Source organism: Rhopalosiphum maidis, chromosome 1 (assembly GCF_003676215.2).
Source record: "Rhopalosiphum maidis isolate BTI-1 chromosome 1, ASM367621v3, whole genome shotgun sequence".
NCBI lineage: Eukaryota > Metazoa > Arthropoda > Insecta > Hemiptera > Aphididae > Rhopalosiphum > Rhopalosiphum maidis.
In genome coordinates, this window is record NC_040877.1 from 22,508,960 (window position 1) to 22,529,927 (window position 20,968).

Here is a 20,968-nt window from a genome sequence, read left to right on the forward strand (position 1 = left end):
AATACTTCTTACAATATAGGGCAAATAACAGTGGAATCAGAATGTTTCAAGTTTCTATGTTTAATACTTGATAACAAATATAATCGTTTAATGAGAAATCGTTATAATTTACGCGTGAATATTAAATTCCGTCAAAATTTAGACGCTCATAAAAAATATTTGTGGAATTCCATTTAACTTTTTTCTAACTATTCTAAGAAAAACTTATATTACATTTTCAAATATTAGGTATAAATATTACACATTTTATATATTTTCAACAATAAAATATTTTGTATATTTTTTTTTTGTTGCGATTTTAATAGGATGTTTTACAATTTGAATTATTTGTATTCTTTAACTACTTATAGATACATTTTTTGTTATAAAATATTAGATCCGGTCACATGGATGAAATAATCTATAGTGATAGACTGTCACTAATAGTACTTCAAAGTTAAATCTCAATGTTTGGATTTACTTTTTTTCTTTATAGTAAATTTTACAGGGAAAAGATTATGTGGCTAATTTATTTTAAGATGAGGAGAATTATCTGTTGATAAATTTGATGTAGTTTTGTAACACCTTATCCATAAGGCCATAAAAAGAGTTTAAGTGATATTGGGTGTTTTTATTATTATGGTTAAACATTAAACCCTTAATCTGTATAATATACATTTTATTGTATCAAGGTTTTATGATTGCGTCTGAATTGGTTCCCATACCTGAAAATTGACATCCTAATTGGTTCCCGACATTCCAGGCAACACACATCCGGATTGGTTCCCGACATTCCAGGCAACACACATCCGGATTGGTTCCCGATATTCTAGGTAGGCGGCATACGTCCGAATTGGTTCCCGATAAAGACTTTCAAAAAAACAAAATACAATATAATATAAATGAAATATTTAATATTATTAGAACATATAATATATATATAGGACTTTCAAAGGAAATTAAAAATAACAATTCCGAAATAGGACGAACATTAAAATTATTTTTTTGGCTTATCTTTACTATATCGCCCAAGAAGTTAACGATTGCTATATCTATATTAACGAATTAATGTCATTATAACCGATAAATGAAAAACTTGATGAATTCTTTTATTATATTTTAGAAAATTATATTGAAAAAAATAGCTCATTCCTACCAACAATGTGGGCTGAATATACCAATAGATTTAACTACTCAGGAACCAAAATGGATATACCTTTTGTAACTTACCGGGAACCAATTCGGATATACCCTTTAAAATAACCCGGGAACCAATTTGAACAATCCGATTTTTATATCGTACATATTGACTATGTTATTATAGGTAAAAGTTTTTTTTTTTTAAACATTTGGCGGTACAATGTTGGGCGTATCTGATTAAGAAAGACATTTTGAATTATCACTTTCTGGCACACTGTTTACTGCTGATTGGTCATTCATCCAATAGTCATGACTTATTTCATGAATTGTCACGGGAAAAATTCGATGCAACCTCACTAAAATAATCAAGACTTTTTTTATTTTGCGTTTTTAAATTCTCTATTCTATTCGTTAATTTAATTTTTTCTTTAATTCGTTCAAAACTATGCTGTATCAAATATTGTCATCGATGACAATTTGAAATGTATTTTTATTAGTTGTTTTGTTTAACATTTACGCATTTGGATTATATAAGTACGTTATCGTGATCTTTTGTTTTCTGGACTAACTTCTCTGTTTTAACTTTTATTCTATTAGTGATAGCAAAAATGGGCACTGGTGACGAAGAATACGATTATTTGTTTAAAGGTAATGTTCGTATTATAAATTTATTGAAATACATTCATTTAATGTTTTTTTTTCAAATTGTTTTGTAATTTTTTTTAAATGGTAGACGATTTTAAAAGGAACCATTGTTACTTAATCATATTAGCTAGATTGTAGGTGTTTCTATGTCAATACATATTCGAAGAATATTTTGTATTATGGTTTATTTAATTTATTTAGTCCACCATTAGTTGAATTTGTTGGATCTTTGTGGTTGGTCTAAATTCTGTTACAACATGATTTTTTTTTTTAGTCTAAGAAACGTAGGTACTCAATATTGAAATTACGATAAGTACATTGTAATCATAATTGTGTCATTTGTAGTTAAAGTTTAAATTCTGTTTATAGGATTATTTCTACTTTATTTATTTGATCAAGCAATAGAAAAATTAAAAATAATTTTCTAAAGATTTGTTTTCTAGAACAATATTATAAAATAAATAAATAGGTTGATAAGTATTAATTGTAATCATACTGTTTTTCATAATTCCATCTAAACCATCCTATGGTTATTTTAGCACTATGCATAATTTTAAAATTTACTTATATAATTATTTATAATTGAAAAGTCTTAGGCCATTTGTGTAGTAGGTGATCTACGTTGGTATGGTGATGTACTACAAAATATGATTATGTAGACAAACAATTGATTATTAATAACAATTATTTGTTATTAGTATGTAATTAAAGATTATCAAAATAACCTATTACAAAAATAAATCAATCAGTTGTCAAATAAAAAATGTTTGCCTACTACAACTAGGTATATTGATTGATTTTACCACCACAAAATTCCATGTATGTGTAATAACTATAATATGTAATTAATAATATAGGGAAAAAGCATACATAAACTCTACCATTACTAGGAAAAAATCTATTTGTAACCTTTGCAAAATACTTATACAATTTAATAGATCACTAATTATACTTAAAATGTTAAGGTAGATCACCTACTATACTAACAAGTACATAATAGATTACATAATTCACAAATCTTGTCTAGTTATTTGTATTTAGGTACCTAATGCATGAAGTAAATAATTTTTAGTTATTTAATTTAATCAATTAATAAAAATAAATCTCATAAAATATGTAAATTAGATAATAGTAAAATAATTGTATGTTATTATTATTAAAATATTGAAATAACTATTTGTTTATTAATTAGGTATTTCTATTAAAATCAAAATACTATTTAAAATGAAGACATTATTTTAATTATAATACATATTATAATTTATAACATATTCCTGTACATTTTTCAATTTTACTGTATATATAAATCAAATAATTTGCTACTATATAACATACTTTTTTGAATAATTAGTATTTTTTAGCAAATAATTGGTACAGATTGAATCTTTCATTATTATTCAATGAAATGTAATTCATAATGGACCCAGCTAGTTTCATTGTTTGACCTTTTAATAGCCTGGTTTATTGACTTTAATAAACACATTGAATGCTTGTTGGACCAATTTATTTATATTATTTAAATTGTGATTTATATATACATATAATGTTGAAATTATACATCTTTGTCATATGATCAAAGTATCATAACAGCTTTGAAATTAGATTTACTTATCTGATATAAAATCAAAATAGAATTTCATCATATTAATATTATGAATAGTTACAATCTGTTTTAAGTAAAATACTATCTTTAGAAAGAATTACTTATCCTGAAATTGTTGAGTTATTGATATAGATGTAACTAAATATGTTTCAACAATATGTACTTATATATTATAGTTTATAAAATAAAAGTTCTAAAGATGAAATTAAATGTTTATGTTCTAGTTTTATTGTGTTTGATCATGATTTATATGTATAACTAAGGTTGCTGTTTCAATGTGCATAGTTAACAGTTTGAACTAGGTCACGTGTAGCTTAGTTTTCTGGTCATATTGTAGGGAAAGAGAACTATTATCCCCCGCAAACTATAAAATTGAATATGACAGTAACACAGGGGTTCTCAAATAGATTTTTAACTAAATTAGATCTAAAAAATATTAATTAATTATTAATATTATGATTAAGATTATTATTTTGAGTATCTATTTTTAATTAAGTTGGATTTACTAATTTTCAAACAGTTTATAGTAAAATAAATATTTTCAATTTTGATTATTGTTTATTTATTTTAGGATATTAGAGATTATTTATAGGGTTATTTTAATTTTTACTTTAGTGAGTTATGTGTGTTATTTAAATTGAATTAATAAACATATTGTATTAGTTTCACCCATATGGCCACACAATGATAACAAGGAAAAAAATGTATACTAGTTTTTAATCATTATGTTTAAATTGTTATTAATAATATGCATTTTGCATGTTTTAAATTATAGTTTATTTTTGATCTGCATTATCATTAACCTCTATAGAGATAAATATACAACTATTATTACATTAAATCAGTATGTTCAAAAATGTTTCTAAATAAATCGCTTAGTTTACATAAAAAATACTAAGGATCTGCTTTAAAACCTTAATTATTTATTGTTTATTTTCTCAATAAATTATACTGTATTTTACTAAAAATTAATAAAAATTTAAAGATTTATTTTCGATATAATTTAAGAACTACTTCATGAAACTTGGTAATTAAGATAAAAACTTGCCTATCTTGTAAAATCAATTGCTATTTTGACTTGCTCAAAGTTGAAATATAATTGTTAAAAACTATTACTTTACTTAGTTAACATGATTTGAATGAATGTAATTAAGTAATAACAAAAAATAAATTATTTAGGTTTGTTTGAATCCTATATTATTTTAAATTATTTAATTAAAACAAGATATATTTTTATTGTTTCTTTTTTTATTGTAGTTGTTCTTATTGGAGATTCTGGTGTTGGCAAGAGTAACTTGTTAGCTAGATTTACTCGCAATGAATTCAATCTAGAATCAAAGTCTACCATTGGAGTAGAATTTGCTACAAGGAGCATTAAGGTATTTTAGTATATATTGTTAATTTATCATAATCCATTTATAATTAAATATATGAATTATAACTGAGGCCAGACGATTTACTTTATTACTTTATTGAAAATTAAAAATTAATAATTATACGTTGTGGTTTACAAAAACTAAACAAGCTTCTAGTATATAGAATAGTGGTGCACTTAAGTACTCAAATCCTTTCTGCTATTAACAAATTAATAAAAAAATATAATTTTCTTGAATAATTTTTAAATCAACAAATTTCATTATTTTTCAAATTACAAGTTATCAGTTAAGTATACTTGTTAATATTACTTTTAAATAGGTACATTGTTTTCAATTTTATTTTGTCGACTATATATAAATATATATATATTTTTAAATAGCCATTTGTTCTTTAATTTCTCTTAATGGAATTCCATCTAGTTTCAGTTTTAAAATTATTTTTCTAATGAATTTTATTTACAGGTAAATAAGAAAATAATCAAAGCCCAAATTTGGGATACTGCAGGACAAGAACGATACAGAGCTATCACATCAGCGTAAATATTTATTACTCTAAATTTCATTCATAAATATTGTATTAAATTACTTATTTTTCTTAATCTCTAGTTATTATCGAGGAGCAGTAGGTGCACTGTTGGTTTATGATATTGCAAAACAGTTAACTTATCAAAATGTAGAGCGATGGTTAAGTGAACTTCGTGATCACGCTGATCAAAACATAGTCATTATGTTAGTCGGTAATAAGTCAGATTTGCGTCACCTAAGAGCTGTGCCAGCAGATGAAGCTACAGCATTTGCTGAGGCCAATAACTTGTCATTTATAGAAACTTCTGCTCTTGATTCGACTAATGTTGAAACTGCATTTGAAAACATATTAACAGGTATGCATCATTTTTATTTTAATATTTATGTTTAACACAATAGGACTTGAATTTATTTATTTAGATGAGTATTGTGAAATTTGTTATCTATAATTTGAATTAAGTTATTTTTTTATTTAAAAAAATCTTTTCAAATTTGTAGTCAAACTTATAAACATTCTATGGATGTTTATTGCTTATCTCAATCTAGCTTATGTATTTGGTTATTGTCACTGACAATCTGTCTGTTTAAATGCCTAATATATGTAACTATTGCATGTTTGCTATATATAACTTGGTTTTAATTTTAAAACCATGATAGTTTTACTGATAAACAAATTTGTTTAAATATAGAAAATAAACAAAAGCATGCATGAATACATAAATTAAGTATGCAATTTAGTAAATAAAGTGATAATAACTAACTCCAAAAATAAATTTATATATTCTTTTTTTTTTTTTTTACAAGGTTTTTATAAATATTGGTTAGGAAGTTAAAAAGTTATCTATAAAATGACACATTTTTGTATATATAGTTGGAAGTAGGTCCTACTTAGTAGGATGATGTTATTTATAACTTTTTTTTGCTGTTCTTATAATGTTAATTCTTTATTACATATATTATCTTGATATCATTTTTTTTTCTTGATAGTTAAACTTTTTAAAATTTGTTTCTTTGATTTGGGTCTATAAAATTGTTTTATGTATACTTTTAATTTGTTGATTTTATATTATTTTTTTATTGATGACGATGAATTATTGACAATAAATAATATTAAATGTTTAGTACAATATATTGTTTTTGATTAGTCACTGTATGAAACAGTCTATTCTTTATAAAAATAAATACATGGTTTATATTTTTACAATAAAAGATTATTTATAAATACATTTAATTATATGATATTTTGTTTTGCACAAGTTAATATAAATTTGAAAAATCATATTATATGAATATAACTCATAAATTTCATTAGTAAAAAATATTTGACTTTTTGTTTTTATTTAATAAAATCTGATTTATTAGTAGTATACATATATAGGATTTTTATAGCTTTACTTACTATTGTAATTGCATGCATTTTTTACATATTTTCTAAATTTAATAAGAAATAAGGTTTAGTATATTAATGTAATATTAAAATATTTGTATTTAATATAAAATTAAATTTAAATATTTGAATTATGTATTTATTCAATTTTCCAATAATAAATTTGTATACATTTTATAGAATAAACATTTTGTTTATTATATTCTTTATTCATAATGTATAATTTTAAATATTTGGTAATTGTATACAAATTATTATTTTTAAACTAACTCTTAAGTTACTGATACTCTATTTTTCTCAGTAAAAAGATGTATTATAATAATGACTAAGTAAGTGATGACAATATATTTCGCAACTTGAATATTATAATATATTTTATTTCATATTCGGTTTCCATAATTAATATAATATATTATTCTTTATCCTTTGATTTAAAATTTGATAATTAATGTGATTTAATTGCTTTTGAATGATTTTTTAGTTATGTATTGTATTATTTTGGTACTGAGTAGTTTTGTTTTTGTTTTTTTTTTTGTTCGGTTTTTCACCATTGTTCAGAAATCTATAACATCGTGTCTCAAAAGCAAATGAGAGACCCACCTGAAGGTGATACGATACGGCCTACAAACATTGAGCCAATTGATGTCAAACCTACAGTTAACTCTGATAACGTCAGGAAACAATGCTGCCAATCATCATAAATCAGGTTTGTTTTACAGGTTCCTGATGAAAATATGAATGTTTTATTTTAATTTGTCTTATTATGACTTATTAAATGTAAATAATTATTACAGCAATTGGATACAGTTTTAAACTTATTTGTTATTTAGAAATCCATCGCAAAGTATCAGCCCGTCAAATGGATAGTATGGATGGGGACGAAATTGACAAAGTGTGTATGAAGCCAATCAGGATAGATGCAACTACAGCAAACACAAATGATTCGGCTGCATTCCAAATTAAACAATTCTGTTGTAATGCGTCAGCTTGAGTATCAAAATTTAAGCCCACTTTAGATTTTATAAGTGTTGTCCCCTTTTCCATATTTTATTTTAATATTATTATTTTGCAGTACAGGTATTTTAATTTAAGATAAATTAAAATTCTTTTACTTGCTTCTCATTTTGGGGCTCTTATCTCTTCATTATTTAAATACAAATTATACTTATAATTCTATGTATGTTTAATATTTTCTAATCGTTAATTATATTATTTTATGTTTTTTTTTCAAACAATTACAATATTTTTAAATATTCAAATTATATTAGTTTAGATTCCATTATTGTTATAATACTATTGGCATTATTTAAAATTCAAACATATTAACAAATTTAGTAGTATATAATTTGTTTAATAGTATACACCTAATCTACTTTTTTTTAACCTTCCAAAAATATAGTCATTCAATCTTTTTATACACGTTAGAATATACATTTTTATCAGAATATCTTTTTCAGGTTTTATATTATTTTATTTTATTTGGTTTTTATAAACCTGCAAATTGTAATCAGTAATATTATTTTATTGTATTGTATATAACATTTTTAAAATAAAAATTGATTAATATTAAATCATATTTTTAGTTTAAAAAATAGAACAAGTTTATTTAGGCAATAAACAATATTATTGTATTAACAACTCTGTGTAAATTTAATTTCAATATTCTGTAAGTATTGAGTTTTGTTTTTTCCTAAAGTGTGTTACATAATATGAATTTATACATCATGAGTAGGTACAAAATCATTTTTATATAGCCTTAATTATTATTTCAGTTATAATTGTTTAATAAAAGTATAATTCATTTGAGGTATCTACTAGAGAAATCTAGCCAATCATTTTTTCAGCATAATATTAGCTATTAATTCAGTGGTATTAATAAATAACAAACTAGATAACTGTATCAACTAATTATTTTGAGACTATTATTAACACCCATATGACATGTATTGGTTGGTTCTTACACGCATGCTCCTGTTATTAATACTATTTTCTCATTTAATATGTTTTAAAGGTGTCATTAATTTAGGTTATAGACTCAAAATGTACCTGTCATTTGTGTAAGAAATCAATCAATCATTTGGTCAAATTTATTAAAAGAGAATGTTTATCCACTATTTTTTTTCGCTGTGATCTACATTAAATTTAAGCTCAGCATAACTACTTTTGTGTTATTAGCTTTATATTAATATATTAAAAATATTAAGTGAAAGTGCTGAGTCTAAAATGAAAATGTGTCAGGTATTTATATCAATTTCAGTAAAACAACTATAAGTTTATTCAAATGATTTAAAAACATATTAATACCATATTAGTATATTTGCATGTTTAGGGTTTGGGAATATGTCCTATGTGCGTGATGTAAAATACACATAAACATTGTTCTTTAACCTTTATATATGTTCTATCTGTTTACATCTGTTGGTGTATCATGAATTGAAAATAAAAATATTTTTCACTTAAGTGTATTTCTCTTTCCAGAATAGCACTGCATGTTTATTGTATATACAGTAGTCGCTCGATAATATAATTCGAAAAACTCCATAAATTGAACTAAACGCTTGGTCTACAGAGAAAATCTCTATAATTAGAAGAAAATTCATGTATTTTGGCCTTCTACATAATTCAAAGTTTCTGTTGGCAGGAGACGTACATTTTTTAAATTTGTTGGTAATTATATACTATTCTATGGCCCACCATAATATATTCCTCATCTTGAAAATATCAAAATTAATTTTTTACCTCATAACACAACTTTTACTCTTCAATCACTAGACCAAGGAATAATTCAAAATTATAAAACAATGTATCGAAAAGAAATCAATTGAGAATGTTAGGTCTTTATAGATGATGGTCCATGTAATACTTCTATACTCGTTGCTATTGAAATGGTACACAAAGCATGGGAAAATGTATAAAATTTCATAAATCAAATTTTTAGCTGGTCCCTCTTAATTTTTGAATTATCGAGTGACGACTGTAACATATTATAAAATGTATTAATAATAATAAACAATAAATACAACAATGTGTGTATGCAATAAGATTTTTTTATTGCTATTTAATTTGAATTATTAATTTTTTTTTCTTTGATTATTTGAACACTGGGTAAATTGAATTTTTAGCTTGGTTCTCTGAATTCTGAATTTTGAATTATTGAGTGACTGTATTATTATATATTCGGTATAGTCTGTCTATGGCAGAATATGTTGGTTTTAAATAAAGCAAAATATTGGGGATACATAATCATAATCAGTCTATAGTCTATTCTAATTAAGATCAGCCTTCGGCGGCCGAGTTGTGCGTATGGGCGTGGCTTCCGTCGCTGGTAGAGCTGCAGTCGAACAACTACTAGGTGGGGGAGCCTGACCGCTTCCCCAGAAGAAAACTGATCGCTACGTAAGGCTGATCTTATTTGGAATAGAGTATATATAAATATTAAAGAGGAAAAAATTAGTTTTACCATTATTTACTAATAAAAGTATGGTCCAAGATATATTTAGTATTAAAAGATTATAGTTTACAGTGCACATTCAATACATTACGTATAGGTAAATTAATAAAATTTAAAAAGTAATTAAACTAATTTTTATTTAATTACAATATGATACTCAAAGCACATTACCTATATTTTATATTTATTAAATAATTATCATTAAATGTTATTAAATGAGTCCAATTTTTGTTTGAATTTATATCATACTTTTTATACTATTAGGATAATATACATAAACAATTTAAGGTTTCCATAATCGTACCATACCATCCTCACAGTAGGTACATAATAAATTTTGATGAGGATGATGTGTTAGTCCAATGACGTCTTTTTCGTGTATTTGTAAGGTTTTTTCCAATTTCCCACTGTTTAAAGAAAAACAGTACAAGTTATAATCTTCAGCAACTGCATATATCCAATCTCCCCTAGGTGATACCGTGGAACATACAAAATTGCAACCTTCACGTTTACCACTTGTAAATGATCTAACGATCTTTAAAAATAAATTTTTTTTATCAGTATAATGTTATATTTTAAAAATATTTTTAATGGATTACTTACTTGGCCTTGCATGTTCATAATTACAATAGTATTTGAACGGTTACAAACAACAAAATGATCTTGATTTTTAGGGAAAAGATGTACATTATTGACAGCTACATCGGCTGCTCCCATGGATTTAAAGGTGTGTGTACATTCTGTTGTTTTTACACTCCATACTTTTACAGTACTATCACTAGACGCACTTTATATGCATAAAATATATTATTAAAAACCATTTATATCAATAATTATTAAAACTAATCTTAATATACTTACCTTATTACACTATGACCATCAACAGTATAAACGACTTCATTAACAAATGACGTGTGTCCTCTAAATTCTTTAAGCGTTTTACCTGACTTCAAGCCATGAATTCTGTTTTAGTGAAAAAAAAAAAAAAAACATTTACAATGAATACATTTTTCTATTTCTGTTAGTAATTTCACCTTATAGTCATATCAAATGAACCAGTTAAAATTTGTGTATTATCTCGAGAAAATTGTACACAAGTAATTCCTAGTACATGAGCTTTTTCAAATTTTCGCATTACTTGTCCTGTCATTATTTTCCAAACAGTCACCTTTCCACCCTGAGAGCCAGACACCAGCATTTCACTATCACGAGAAAAATTTAAACTTAGTACAGCATCTTCCATAAGCATAAAATTATCCTGAAAAAAAAAATAATTTCAAGAATTTATCATAAGTACAAATTGTTTAAAAAAATTAATATTACTTGAGCTTGATATTTAAGATCTTTTCTAATTTTTCCTGTAACAAAATTGTATACTTCAATAAATCCATCAACTGTGGCAGTCACCAAAAACTGGCCATCTGGGGAAAATCTAGAACATTCAACGTGGCTCTTTTGGATAAATTTAATTTGTTTAAATAGTTGAGTAGGGAATGTTTCTTCCTCAAGATCACGAACTGCTGCTTTACCTCTAAATAAATCAATTGAAGTACCTAAAAGTAACAATTTACATAAAAACTTATTATGGTATCTTATATATCTTACTTATTATTATTATTTTACATGAATGATTATCTTAGAATACCTGGAGGTAGAAGACCCTGATGTTGTTGCCACTTTAATGCTTGACCTAATAGTGCTAAGAGTCTTGATGATGGTACTACAGATACTTCACCAGCTAATGATTGAGCAATAGCAATCCTACGTTTTTCTTTAGATGTGCCTTCAGGATATGCTTCACGAGGATCAAAATAAGACCGAGCTAGAAGATTTTCTAGAATAACAAAAAAATAAAATTAACTATACTCAAATCAAAAATGTAATAATTCAACTTTTAAATATGTAAAAGACAAGTGTAGTATTTTATTAAAGTTATCAAGAATTTTCAATTATTGTGACTATCATTTACATAGAATATAATTATACCAAGGTGTATATAACGATCAGGTTCATGTTGTTTTAAAGCAATCATAGGATCAGTTTGACGCAATAGTGATCGAGCAGCTCCAAGTTCACGTAACTCTATTAGTTCAAATACAACCTGCCAATTAATAACATAGTATAATATTTTAAATTATTCTTATTTATCTACTATAACTAGTAAAACACTAACTTGTTCATACAAATCGATTAATTTACTATCAGGTAATTTCAAAGACTGTACTGCTTTTAACACTGTATCCCAATGACCGTTGTGTATATCTGCGACAAAACCATCGATACTATCTACTGTGTTTAACGATACACTGGTTTCTTCCTAGAAAATGTTAATATCTAATTACTAAATATTTACCATGAAAAACCTGTTCCAAATTATTGGTATACTGCATTTTTGGTATCAAAAAAATGAATAGTTTATTTGGTGATCGGTCAAAAAGTCCGTTTTAAAAAAAATTTAAATTTAAATCCGGATTCAGTTTTTATAGTCGGACAAAAAGTCCGAGCACATTTTTTAGTGTTGGATAAAAAGTCCAAGGATACAAAATATTTGTAGACATTATATTTTTTTCGATTTTCTTAATTTAATTTATAATTATATAATTTTAATTAATTTTAATTGGTACGTATGGATACATGCATTTAAAAATATGAACATAGATACAATCATACGATATCTTAGAAACAACATTTATTTGTAACTAAATACATTTCAACTAACAATGAATTTTATATTATTTATAAACAAGTTAATTAAACTAAAACTAAAAAAATAATAGTACCTATATATAATAAAAAAATATAAATTTATCATTACTATAGTCTATAGATACCTAACTATAGTGGATTTCTGTTATATTTTTGTTAGTTATACGAAAATATAATAATATATTAATATGTGTACAAACATTTTTAAATTTTTAAATAAATATTAATTTTTGGACTTTTTGTCCGATCTAAAAAATGTACTTAAACCTTTTGTCGAACTATAAAAACTGAATCCGGACTTTTTGTTCAACTTTTTTTAAAACTGACTTTTCGTCCGCGATTTGGTTTATTTATATATCTACAAAAGTGGAATAGTTAAAATAATTACTTGAAGAGTTTGCAAAGATTTCATTAGATTTGATTCCTTTAAATATTGCTGTATAAGTCTGATGACACTGTAAATAAAATAAAGTTTAATAAGTAATGCGAACATTTTGTTAAATATATTAAGTTAGATAATTATGAGTAGTACGAACTCAGCAGACTCGATTTCAATAGACATTTTTCAGGAGTTGAGTTAACTGTACTTAAATTAGACAAGAGTTTGGCTAAAACTATAACTATGGCAGTCAGTAAATAGAATGTGAATTATTATATATTATTGAAATTAAAACTCATTTCAGGATTTGCATTGATTTTAATTGAATATTTTTAATTCGTGACACTAAAAAGCGGCGAATACAGTACGGCCTGATAACCACATGCCAAACAAACAAAAACTGATAACGCGATGCAAAACATCAAAATATTATGCTATGCAACTACGCTTCTCGCAAAAACGCTCTAACACGGAATATTGTCAATTGAATTTGTGTGATAAGAACCGTTCACAAAGTACAAACACAGAATAATTAGTTATTACAATATAGTACATAGTACATATATTACTATATACACGGCAGCAGTCTGCTGTAGAGTAGTATTTTAGTGATTATTATTGTTATTATTATTACCTCAATGGCTATATGGTTATATAGATTGTTCGTCTTATAGGACACCGAAATTGCGAGTGTTGTAAACTATTCCTCGGCCATGTTTTATAAAGATCATTAATTGCTAAATGTTTTGTTTCGTCTGTGTTTGATACCACTTTTGTCGTGTAAAATTTAACGGGATTTGTAGAATAAAAAATTTCGTTGCTAAAACATTAGTGTCAAGGTTTTACGTCCTATACTGTTCTCTTTGAATCAAATCTTAAGATTCAACTGGTAAGTTTCAATTGTCACCTCTATAAACTATAAATTAAGACTATTATCCTCATATTCCTCCTCGATTTGAGTTTTTGATTTTGTCTCGCTGCAATCGGACAATACCTAATACATTACAACTTTTTTATAATATCTTATTATGAAATACACTCATTTAATTATTGATTTATGTTTTTTTAGACTGTCAATCAACATTTCAATTATTGATGTATCATCATCAACACTCTGGTAAATTAAAAATTTAATATTAAATAGATTCTTAAATTAAATATATTATACTATATTCTTTATTTATTCTTTAAGTAAAATCCTAGTATACCTTAGTCCTGGAAAATTTATTACATGTAACTCTTAAGTATGAGTAAAGTCGGGTTTCCATTATGGTATGATGTTGTGTAGGGTTGAATCAAAATTATATTCAACTTGTAGTTAACTTGTTCCTGGAATTTTGTTATCTACATATTAAATATTTGGAACACAATACTGCACTATGTAGTGGAAACTTGGATTTAGTGTGATAATTTTAATTATTGTAATTATTAAAGTAAATCAAAATATCCACGTATGTTTTACTGTTAACAAGGAACACTTTAATTCAGTACCTTAAACATATTTTTGCATTTAAAAGCCATTTACAAAGCAATATGTTTCTTTAGCTTACAATTTTTTAATTCAATTATTCTTCTCCTACTTTTAATATTAAATATTTTCTAAGTTGTAGAGTACTCCTTGATTTTGTAGACATATAGTATATATATTATATATCTGTATAAATTCAATATTTATTAAATTCATAATAAAAAAAGTGTGTTTTTAAAAATTTGTCGAACTAAAAAGTATTATTTTATATTTTGAGTTTACATATTTTAAGACAATTTTATTATAAATTATACTTATGTTTTAAATGAATAATCGATAATAATATATATTATTCAATTTTATTGGAATTATTTAAATGAATGTAGAAAAAAAACAAAACAATTAGGTTTATTAAACATTTAATTTACTAAAATAGTATTAAAAATCTATTATTCAATGGTATAATTATATTTTTGGTAATTTGCAATGTAAATATGGAATTTTACTGTTAACTATCTTCTACAACTACATAAATATTAAGAAAAATATGTTCAAATTTTGGTAAATTTGACATTAAAATGGATATTGTTTTTATAAATATTTAAAATATTTTACACCTACATAGCAACTCATATATATTTTATATAGTATATTAAATGAAAAAAATATTTTGTTAAAATTCTAACTTTTAACATTATTTTGTATAATTAAATTAATAAAAGTGAACCAATATGAAATCAATTAAGTTGAAAAATATTTTTTTTTTTAAATCTTGAGAATCTTAAAATATAATATAAGTTATTTACCATATTTCCTAAAAATTTCTATATTTTATTAAGTAATTATGTATGTGGTTCAACATTTTGTATTATTAAATTAAAATATATTAAATTGTAATACAGTGTAAGAGAAAGAACTGACAAATGAAATAACTTTTCTTTGAATACATTTTTTTTTATATAATTTATAGATGTTTGCGCTACGGTACGCTAAGTGCAGTAATTTTTTTGTTATTACAGAAAATTTGATTTAAGTTTTTTTTTTAAATTTAAAAATAGTCAATTTGTTAATCTAATTTAAAAAAAAAAATTAAATGGTAAAAAAATGTATTTAAGTCAAATAGTTTATTTTTTTACAATGTTTTAGAAATAAATTAATTTGAATCATTGTTCATTTTATGGGAATTTTCTATTTTCATAAATTTTTTCATGTATTTAACCTGTATTAATTTTTCATTAGTTAGGTAATTCACAATTAGAAAAAAGAGCATGAATATTTATATTATGTTTTTTTTCCATTAGTCATAATTTGTCTTTTAATTCAAATTTATGTAATAAAAATACCAGTGCCGTACCCAGGATTTATTTTTGGGGGGCTTAAATATTCATACTTAACTCTATAGGAAAATAGGAAATAATTTAAAAACATATTATACGCACATACTATTTAAAATAAAAGATTTTGGGGAGGGCTTAAGTCCAAAAGCCCCCCCCTGGATACGGCACTGAAAGATACATAATATAGCATATATTGCATATTATTTCTAAATGTAATAGTGACGTGAACTTCATTTGGAAGAGAACAAAAGATTATTATATTATCTTCTCTATTCATTTATTCTAAACAGAGTTAAAAAATACTAGTTGTATTCCTATTTTCTAGTGATAACTAAAAGTCAAATACTCCAGTATGATACATAAGCATTTTCCCATCCACATATAGTAGTTTCAATTAGAAGCCCATTTCGTTATTCATTCTTACACCGCCACTTCTTTCAATTTATGTGATTTTTTTTTTTTATTAAAAAGCATTAAAAAGCATACTTACAATCTATACACTTATTTTTACAATAGTTAATTTTTATTTTAGATTAAAAAGCGGAAAATTATAGGGTAGAACTCGGTAGTATCACCCGACAATCTCTAAAACAAAAACCTAAATATAAAAAACTTTCAAAATATTGTTAAGTATTATTGAACTCAATAAGATTTTTTTTATATTTTTTGCTACTCGTCAGCATTTATCTTTATGCTAATGGCATTACAGAAATCTAGTCGAAAAAAAAATTATAAATAATCATAAAATTTAAAAATCTAGGCTCGTTTCAAAACAAAGAAAATTGTATAGTTACCTATTAAAAATATTCTGTTTAATAAAATAATTTTCTATAATCTATATAACTACCTATGTCAAATTTCATAACTGATTTCTGTAAAGTACCAAAATCTAGTATTTTATGATGAGACTTTGTGAAAGGTTTGAAATAGTGGCATAACCAGGAATTACTGCAAATCGTACGGGACAAGGTTTCTCAAATTAATCGTGATTCCTAGGTGAATACTTAATGAATCATGATATTATATAGAACACAATTCAAAATTTAATAAGGGAGGGAGAAGATGGATCTATAACTCTACAAACCCACCAAAAATTTGAAGTATTTCTTTTATCCAAAAAATTATAAATTAAATACCTACTACAAATAATATTTATTTATTAATATTAAATATCGCATAAACTTAAAAATAGAATAAAATTATTAAATACTTAAAATAAAATGTAGTACTACATTTGATGCATTACTATTTCTGAAATATTGTTTCATTAAATAATGATAGTTAATTTAAAGTATATTTACTTCTGGTTTAATAAGGCTGAATATATTTTGTTTATTCAACTTTTTCTTATTGTACAAATTTTGATTTAAAAAATGTATAACAAATTTACGATCTGCCACTTCTAAAATATTCTGACAATAGGTATAAAAATATTATTTAAGTTTTTATGTTACGAGTAACAAGTAATAAATTGTTTGATTAACACCTTGGCTTAAGAAAGAGAATATTAAAAATATAATATATACGTTGACATTTCTGGGAAAAATAAAAACCATAACGGAAACTTGAGATCTAGGACATAATAATCGCCATAAACTAACTAAAGTGGATTATTCTGTTTTGTACTTTCTATCCTGAATAATAATTGTAGCAAATGAAACGATTTCATGAGGTCAAACAGTCAATAGTGGGCGTTAAAAAGCGCGGACTGTATATGTACGTATATTCACCGTCATACAGTTTCAGGTCAATATGATAAAACGGAGTAAATAAATAGGATCTCCAACAAATGTACCTTTTCCATTGTTAAATACCAAACCGAGGCCTTAGAAACACCAATATTGTAATTTAGTTTTTGTCTAACATTTCCTGTTTAATTATTTATGTATCCACTCAAATCCTTTTTTTTTTAAATTATCGCTGTTAAAAATATTAGTATTATTGTATTATAATTTTTAAATACCAATTGTATACAATGCATCATACATGTACTTTATATCGCCTATAGGTTTTGAAAACAATAATACAATTAAATAGTGTATTTTAACTTTTGGAAGTAGATTTTTAATATTTAATTCAAAAGTATCAATTGTTGGTATTTATAACAGATCGCGTAAATAACTAATACCTAGAAAAAAAGTAATAAGCGTAAAATGTAATATCTTTGAATATTTTAAATGTAATAAAAAAAGTACACATATAATTGCGTATAGTTAACAGTATATTATTTATTATATCATTTTTCTAAAAAATATTCTAAAAAAGAAAAAAATATTAAATTAACTTTTACTTAATTATCAAATAAAACATTGTATAATACTATAACTACACATGTTACTAACATATTACTTTATGTGTTGAATTAAATCCTGTTGCGACATAAAACTACGAAAGTATACCTTTGCTATCGCAGATTTATTCTAGGGCATATAAGATGTCTACAAGTTAGTGTGATTAACCTGATTTTTCTACCATAACATTTAACCTAAACAACGCTTGACCTTTTTCTATATCCACTGGCTATATAAAATTTACGATAAAATATTTACGTTGGTTCTTTTTTATTGAAGTAAAATTTGGTTTATTTCTGTGATATCAGTTCGTTATCATTGTATTATTAGGATAAATTTAAAATAAATTTAAAAAATACATCATTTGATAAAATCGATTTTGTTTTTTGGTCGTAACTCATAATTTATGAGTCATAAATCAATTTTAGGAAATTTAAAATTGTTACCAAATATATTAGTATTAACTATTGACATGAAATGATTTTCAAAAAATGTTGCTCTTATTTTTTCGATTCATACATGATACATTTTTTTTTGATAAATTTAATTTTTTGAAAATGTAATGCTAGGTTTTATATACATTTTTTTTACAATAAAAATAAAAAAAAAAACTGAATACCATTACACATGTATTTTTTATGATCATTTGCATTTTAAATGTTGTTAAAATTGAATATTCAAGCATAAACAATTTTTTTTTTTAAATCATAGAAACTTGAAAAATTCTATTGTTACTTAATTATTTAGTACAATTTTCAAAATATTTAGTCTAATTTTAAGCTATTATAAAAGTTGTTTTAAAATTTTAAATTGATTTTTTAAGTGTTAATAAAAATGTTTAGATTAAAAATCTTGAAATTATAATACAAGATTCCATATAGGTAGGTGTTGTTAACTATTTAGAAATATTAAAAATACATAGCCACACATTTTCTATAGATATTTAAAATTGGAAATTGAAATGAAATTAACGAATTTTGACGAAGAATCGTTTTTCATCATTAGAATTATAGAATGATTTATCATTAAATTCAATAATTTAAATCTTCTCATACATTACAACGGTTTACTCAATGACAAAAAGTAGTCGACACCTACATTACGTTTATATAGTTAAGTAACTTTGCCGTTTTTTCTAAACTTACATTAGTTAAAAATAAATTAAGTTTGCTGCTTACGTTTCCCATGTTATTCGTGATTCATTTTGTTTATTACCATATTCGATTTAATTTAGGTATATTATATGTTGTTATACAAAGTACCATGATATAATGTCCATTATATTCAAATGAATAAATTATTGTATCTACCTAATAATGTATTTAATTACAGATGTAGTATTTATAATAATTTGTAGTAACATAATATGTATTCTAAATATTTCTAAGTGGGTGAAATTAAAACGATATTTATATCTTATAATATATAATCAAAAATTTAGAAACAAATTATATATTTTTAGAGTTTCTGATTTTAAATACTTTAATTAACAATTATTTGGTACCTATATAAAATAATTAAATATATATATATATATATGAAATATTAGTAATCTATGTCAAAACCATTTCTTAAATGATTTTTTTTTTAAATTTTAAACGTATCTTAAGTAGTAAAAGTATGCATTTTATAGATTTTGATTTATATCAAAAATCGGTAACTGGTGGTCTGCGTATCTTTTTATCTAGCCTGTGTTACATTTTCAAATTACTTTATAAGATTTTAGCACTTATTTGTTTATTTTATTTTATTATATTTTTTTTAACGTATTAAACCATGTTCTAAATATAAATAAATAAGAATAAAAAGTAAATGTTAATTGTAATATTAAAATATTGTTCTTTATTTTACTTTTATATTTTCGCCCACTAAATTTTAAAGTTCTAAATATTGACCTAATAACTTTGAGATGCTTATCCCCAAGCTATCCCTTTTAATATAATATACTTAGTAATATAGGCTGACAGACTGTCTCCGCTCAATTAGTTTTTCGTAAATTGAATTCAATACTTATACCTACTGGACACACTGTACAGCAGAGTGGTTACCTATTTTCCCACTCAAAAAAAATATTTCATAGTTTTAGCTATAATTTAATTATAATATTGTATAAATACTGAAAGTTATATTACGTTTTTTTGAGTTCTAGGCCGTGTAACACCGTAACACTAGACTTTCTGGATTATACTAATAATTTTTTTAAATTAAGTCTTGTCTATATTTTGATTTTGTACACGAATCCATTTCTAACATTAACAATTTATACTTTCAAAACATAATTTCTATTCTCGCGCGTATAACTTATTAGTTATTACCTAAAGGGTTTTTATTATTTGTATAAGGTTTACATCGAAAGTTTACCCAGGACTCTGAAGAACAGTGAACCTACAAAATATATGTATAAAACATTACATTTTTTTGTCGTATCCACTAATATTATTCAAGTTTAAAGAAATAACGAATGACAATTTTTTATCGTCTTAAGAAATTCAATTTATTATTAAATCCAATTGCATAAGTAGTTTCTATGCGTTACACGTAGTAGTGTTAGATATTATCATAAATTTAATTACATATTTTTATTACCTCTGTTTGGTAAAAAAAATGTTTATCTGCATTTACTTAAAAACTTTAATGAATAATTTTGATTGTATTATATCAAAAATAATAGCAATAAGTAA

At 24.2% G+C, this 20,968-nt stretch overlaps 3 protein-coding genes across 6 annotated transcripts in view; 2 read left to right on the top strand and 1 right to left on the bottom strand.

Annotated features, from left to right (window-relative positions):
* Positions 1 to 1,455: 1,455 nt before the first annotated feature.
* On the top strand, positions 1,456 to 8,062 carry LOC113550694 (ras-related protein Rab-11A). 3 transcript variants are annotated; one of them, XM_026952694.1, is made up of 7 exons: positions 1,464 to 1,653; positions 1,717 to 1,767; positions 4,625 to 4,746; positions 5,206 to 5,279; positions 5,350 to 5,624; positions 7,214 to 7,361; positions 7,486 to 8,062. In XM_026952694.1, coding segments are annotated over exons 1-6 (666 nt in total). In that variant the 5' UTR covers positions 1,464 to 1,652; the 3' UTR covers positions 7,357 to 7,361; positions 7,486 to 8,062. The 3 variants fall into 3 exon arrangements, with proteins under 3 accessions (XP_026808493.1, XP_026808494.1, XP_026808495.1); XM_026952692.1 differs by lacking the exon at positions 7,214 to 7,361 and having other exon boundaries at positions 1,456 to 1,653; positions 7,486 to 7,876; XM_026952693.1 differs by lacking the exon at positions 7,214 to 7,361 and having other exon boundaries at positions 1,458 to 1,767; positions 7,486 to 7,875.
* Positions 8,063 to 9,741: 1,679 nt separating this feature from the next.
* Positions 9,742 to 13,579, bottom strand: LOC113558566 (WD40 repeat-containing protein SMU1). Its single transcript, XM_026964062.1, has 10 exons — positions 13,349 to 13,579; positions 13,201 to 13,267; positions 12,280 to 12,423; positions 12,093 to 12,207; positions 11,752 to 11,940; positions 11,430 to 11,659; positions 11,141 to 11,364; positions 10,968 to 11,069; positions 10,710 to 10,893; positions 9,742 to 10,641 (listed from the first exon to the last, which is right to left on the bottom strand). Exons 1-10 carry the CDS (start codon positions 13,372 to 13,374, stop codon positions 10,390 to 10,392), a joined length of 1,533 nt encoding a protein of 510 aa, XP_026819863.1. The 5' UTR covers positions 13,375 to 13,579; the 3' UTR covers positions 9,742 to 10,389.
* Positions 13,580 to 13,738: 159 nt separating this feature from the next.
* The window catches only part of LOC113550710 (protein roadkill), a 42,873-nt gene continuing 35,643 nt past the window's right edge, over positions 13,739 to 20,968 (top strand). For both annotated transcript variants that reach the window (XM_026952720.1, XM_026952722.1), the window contains exons 1-2: positions 13,739 to 14,080; positions 14,261 to 14,308. The gene's annotated coding sequence lies outside the window, so the exon portion shown is untranslated. The remainder of the gene's footprint in view (positions 14,081 to 14,260; positions 14,309 to 20,968) is intronic.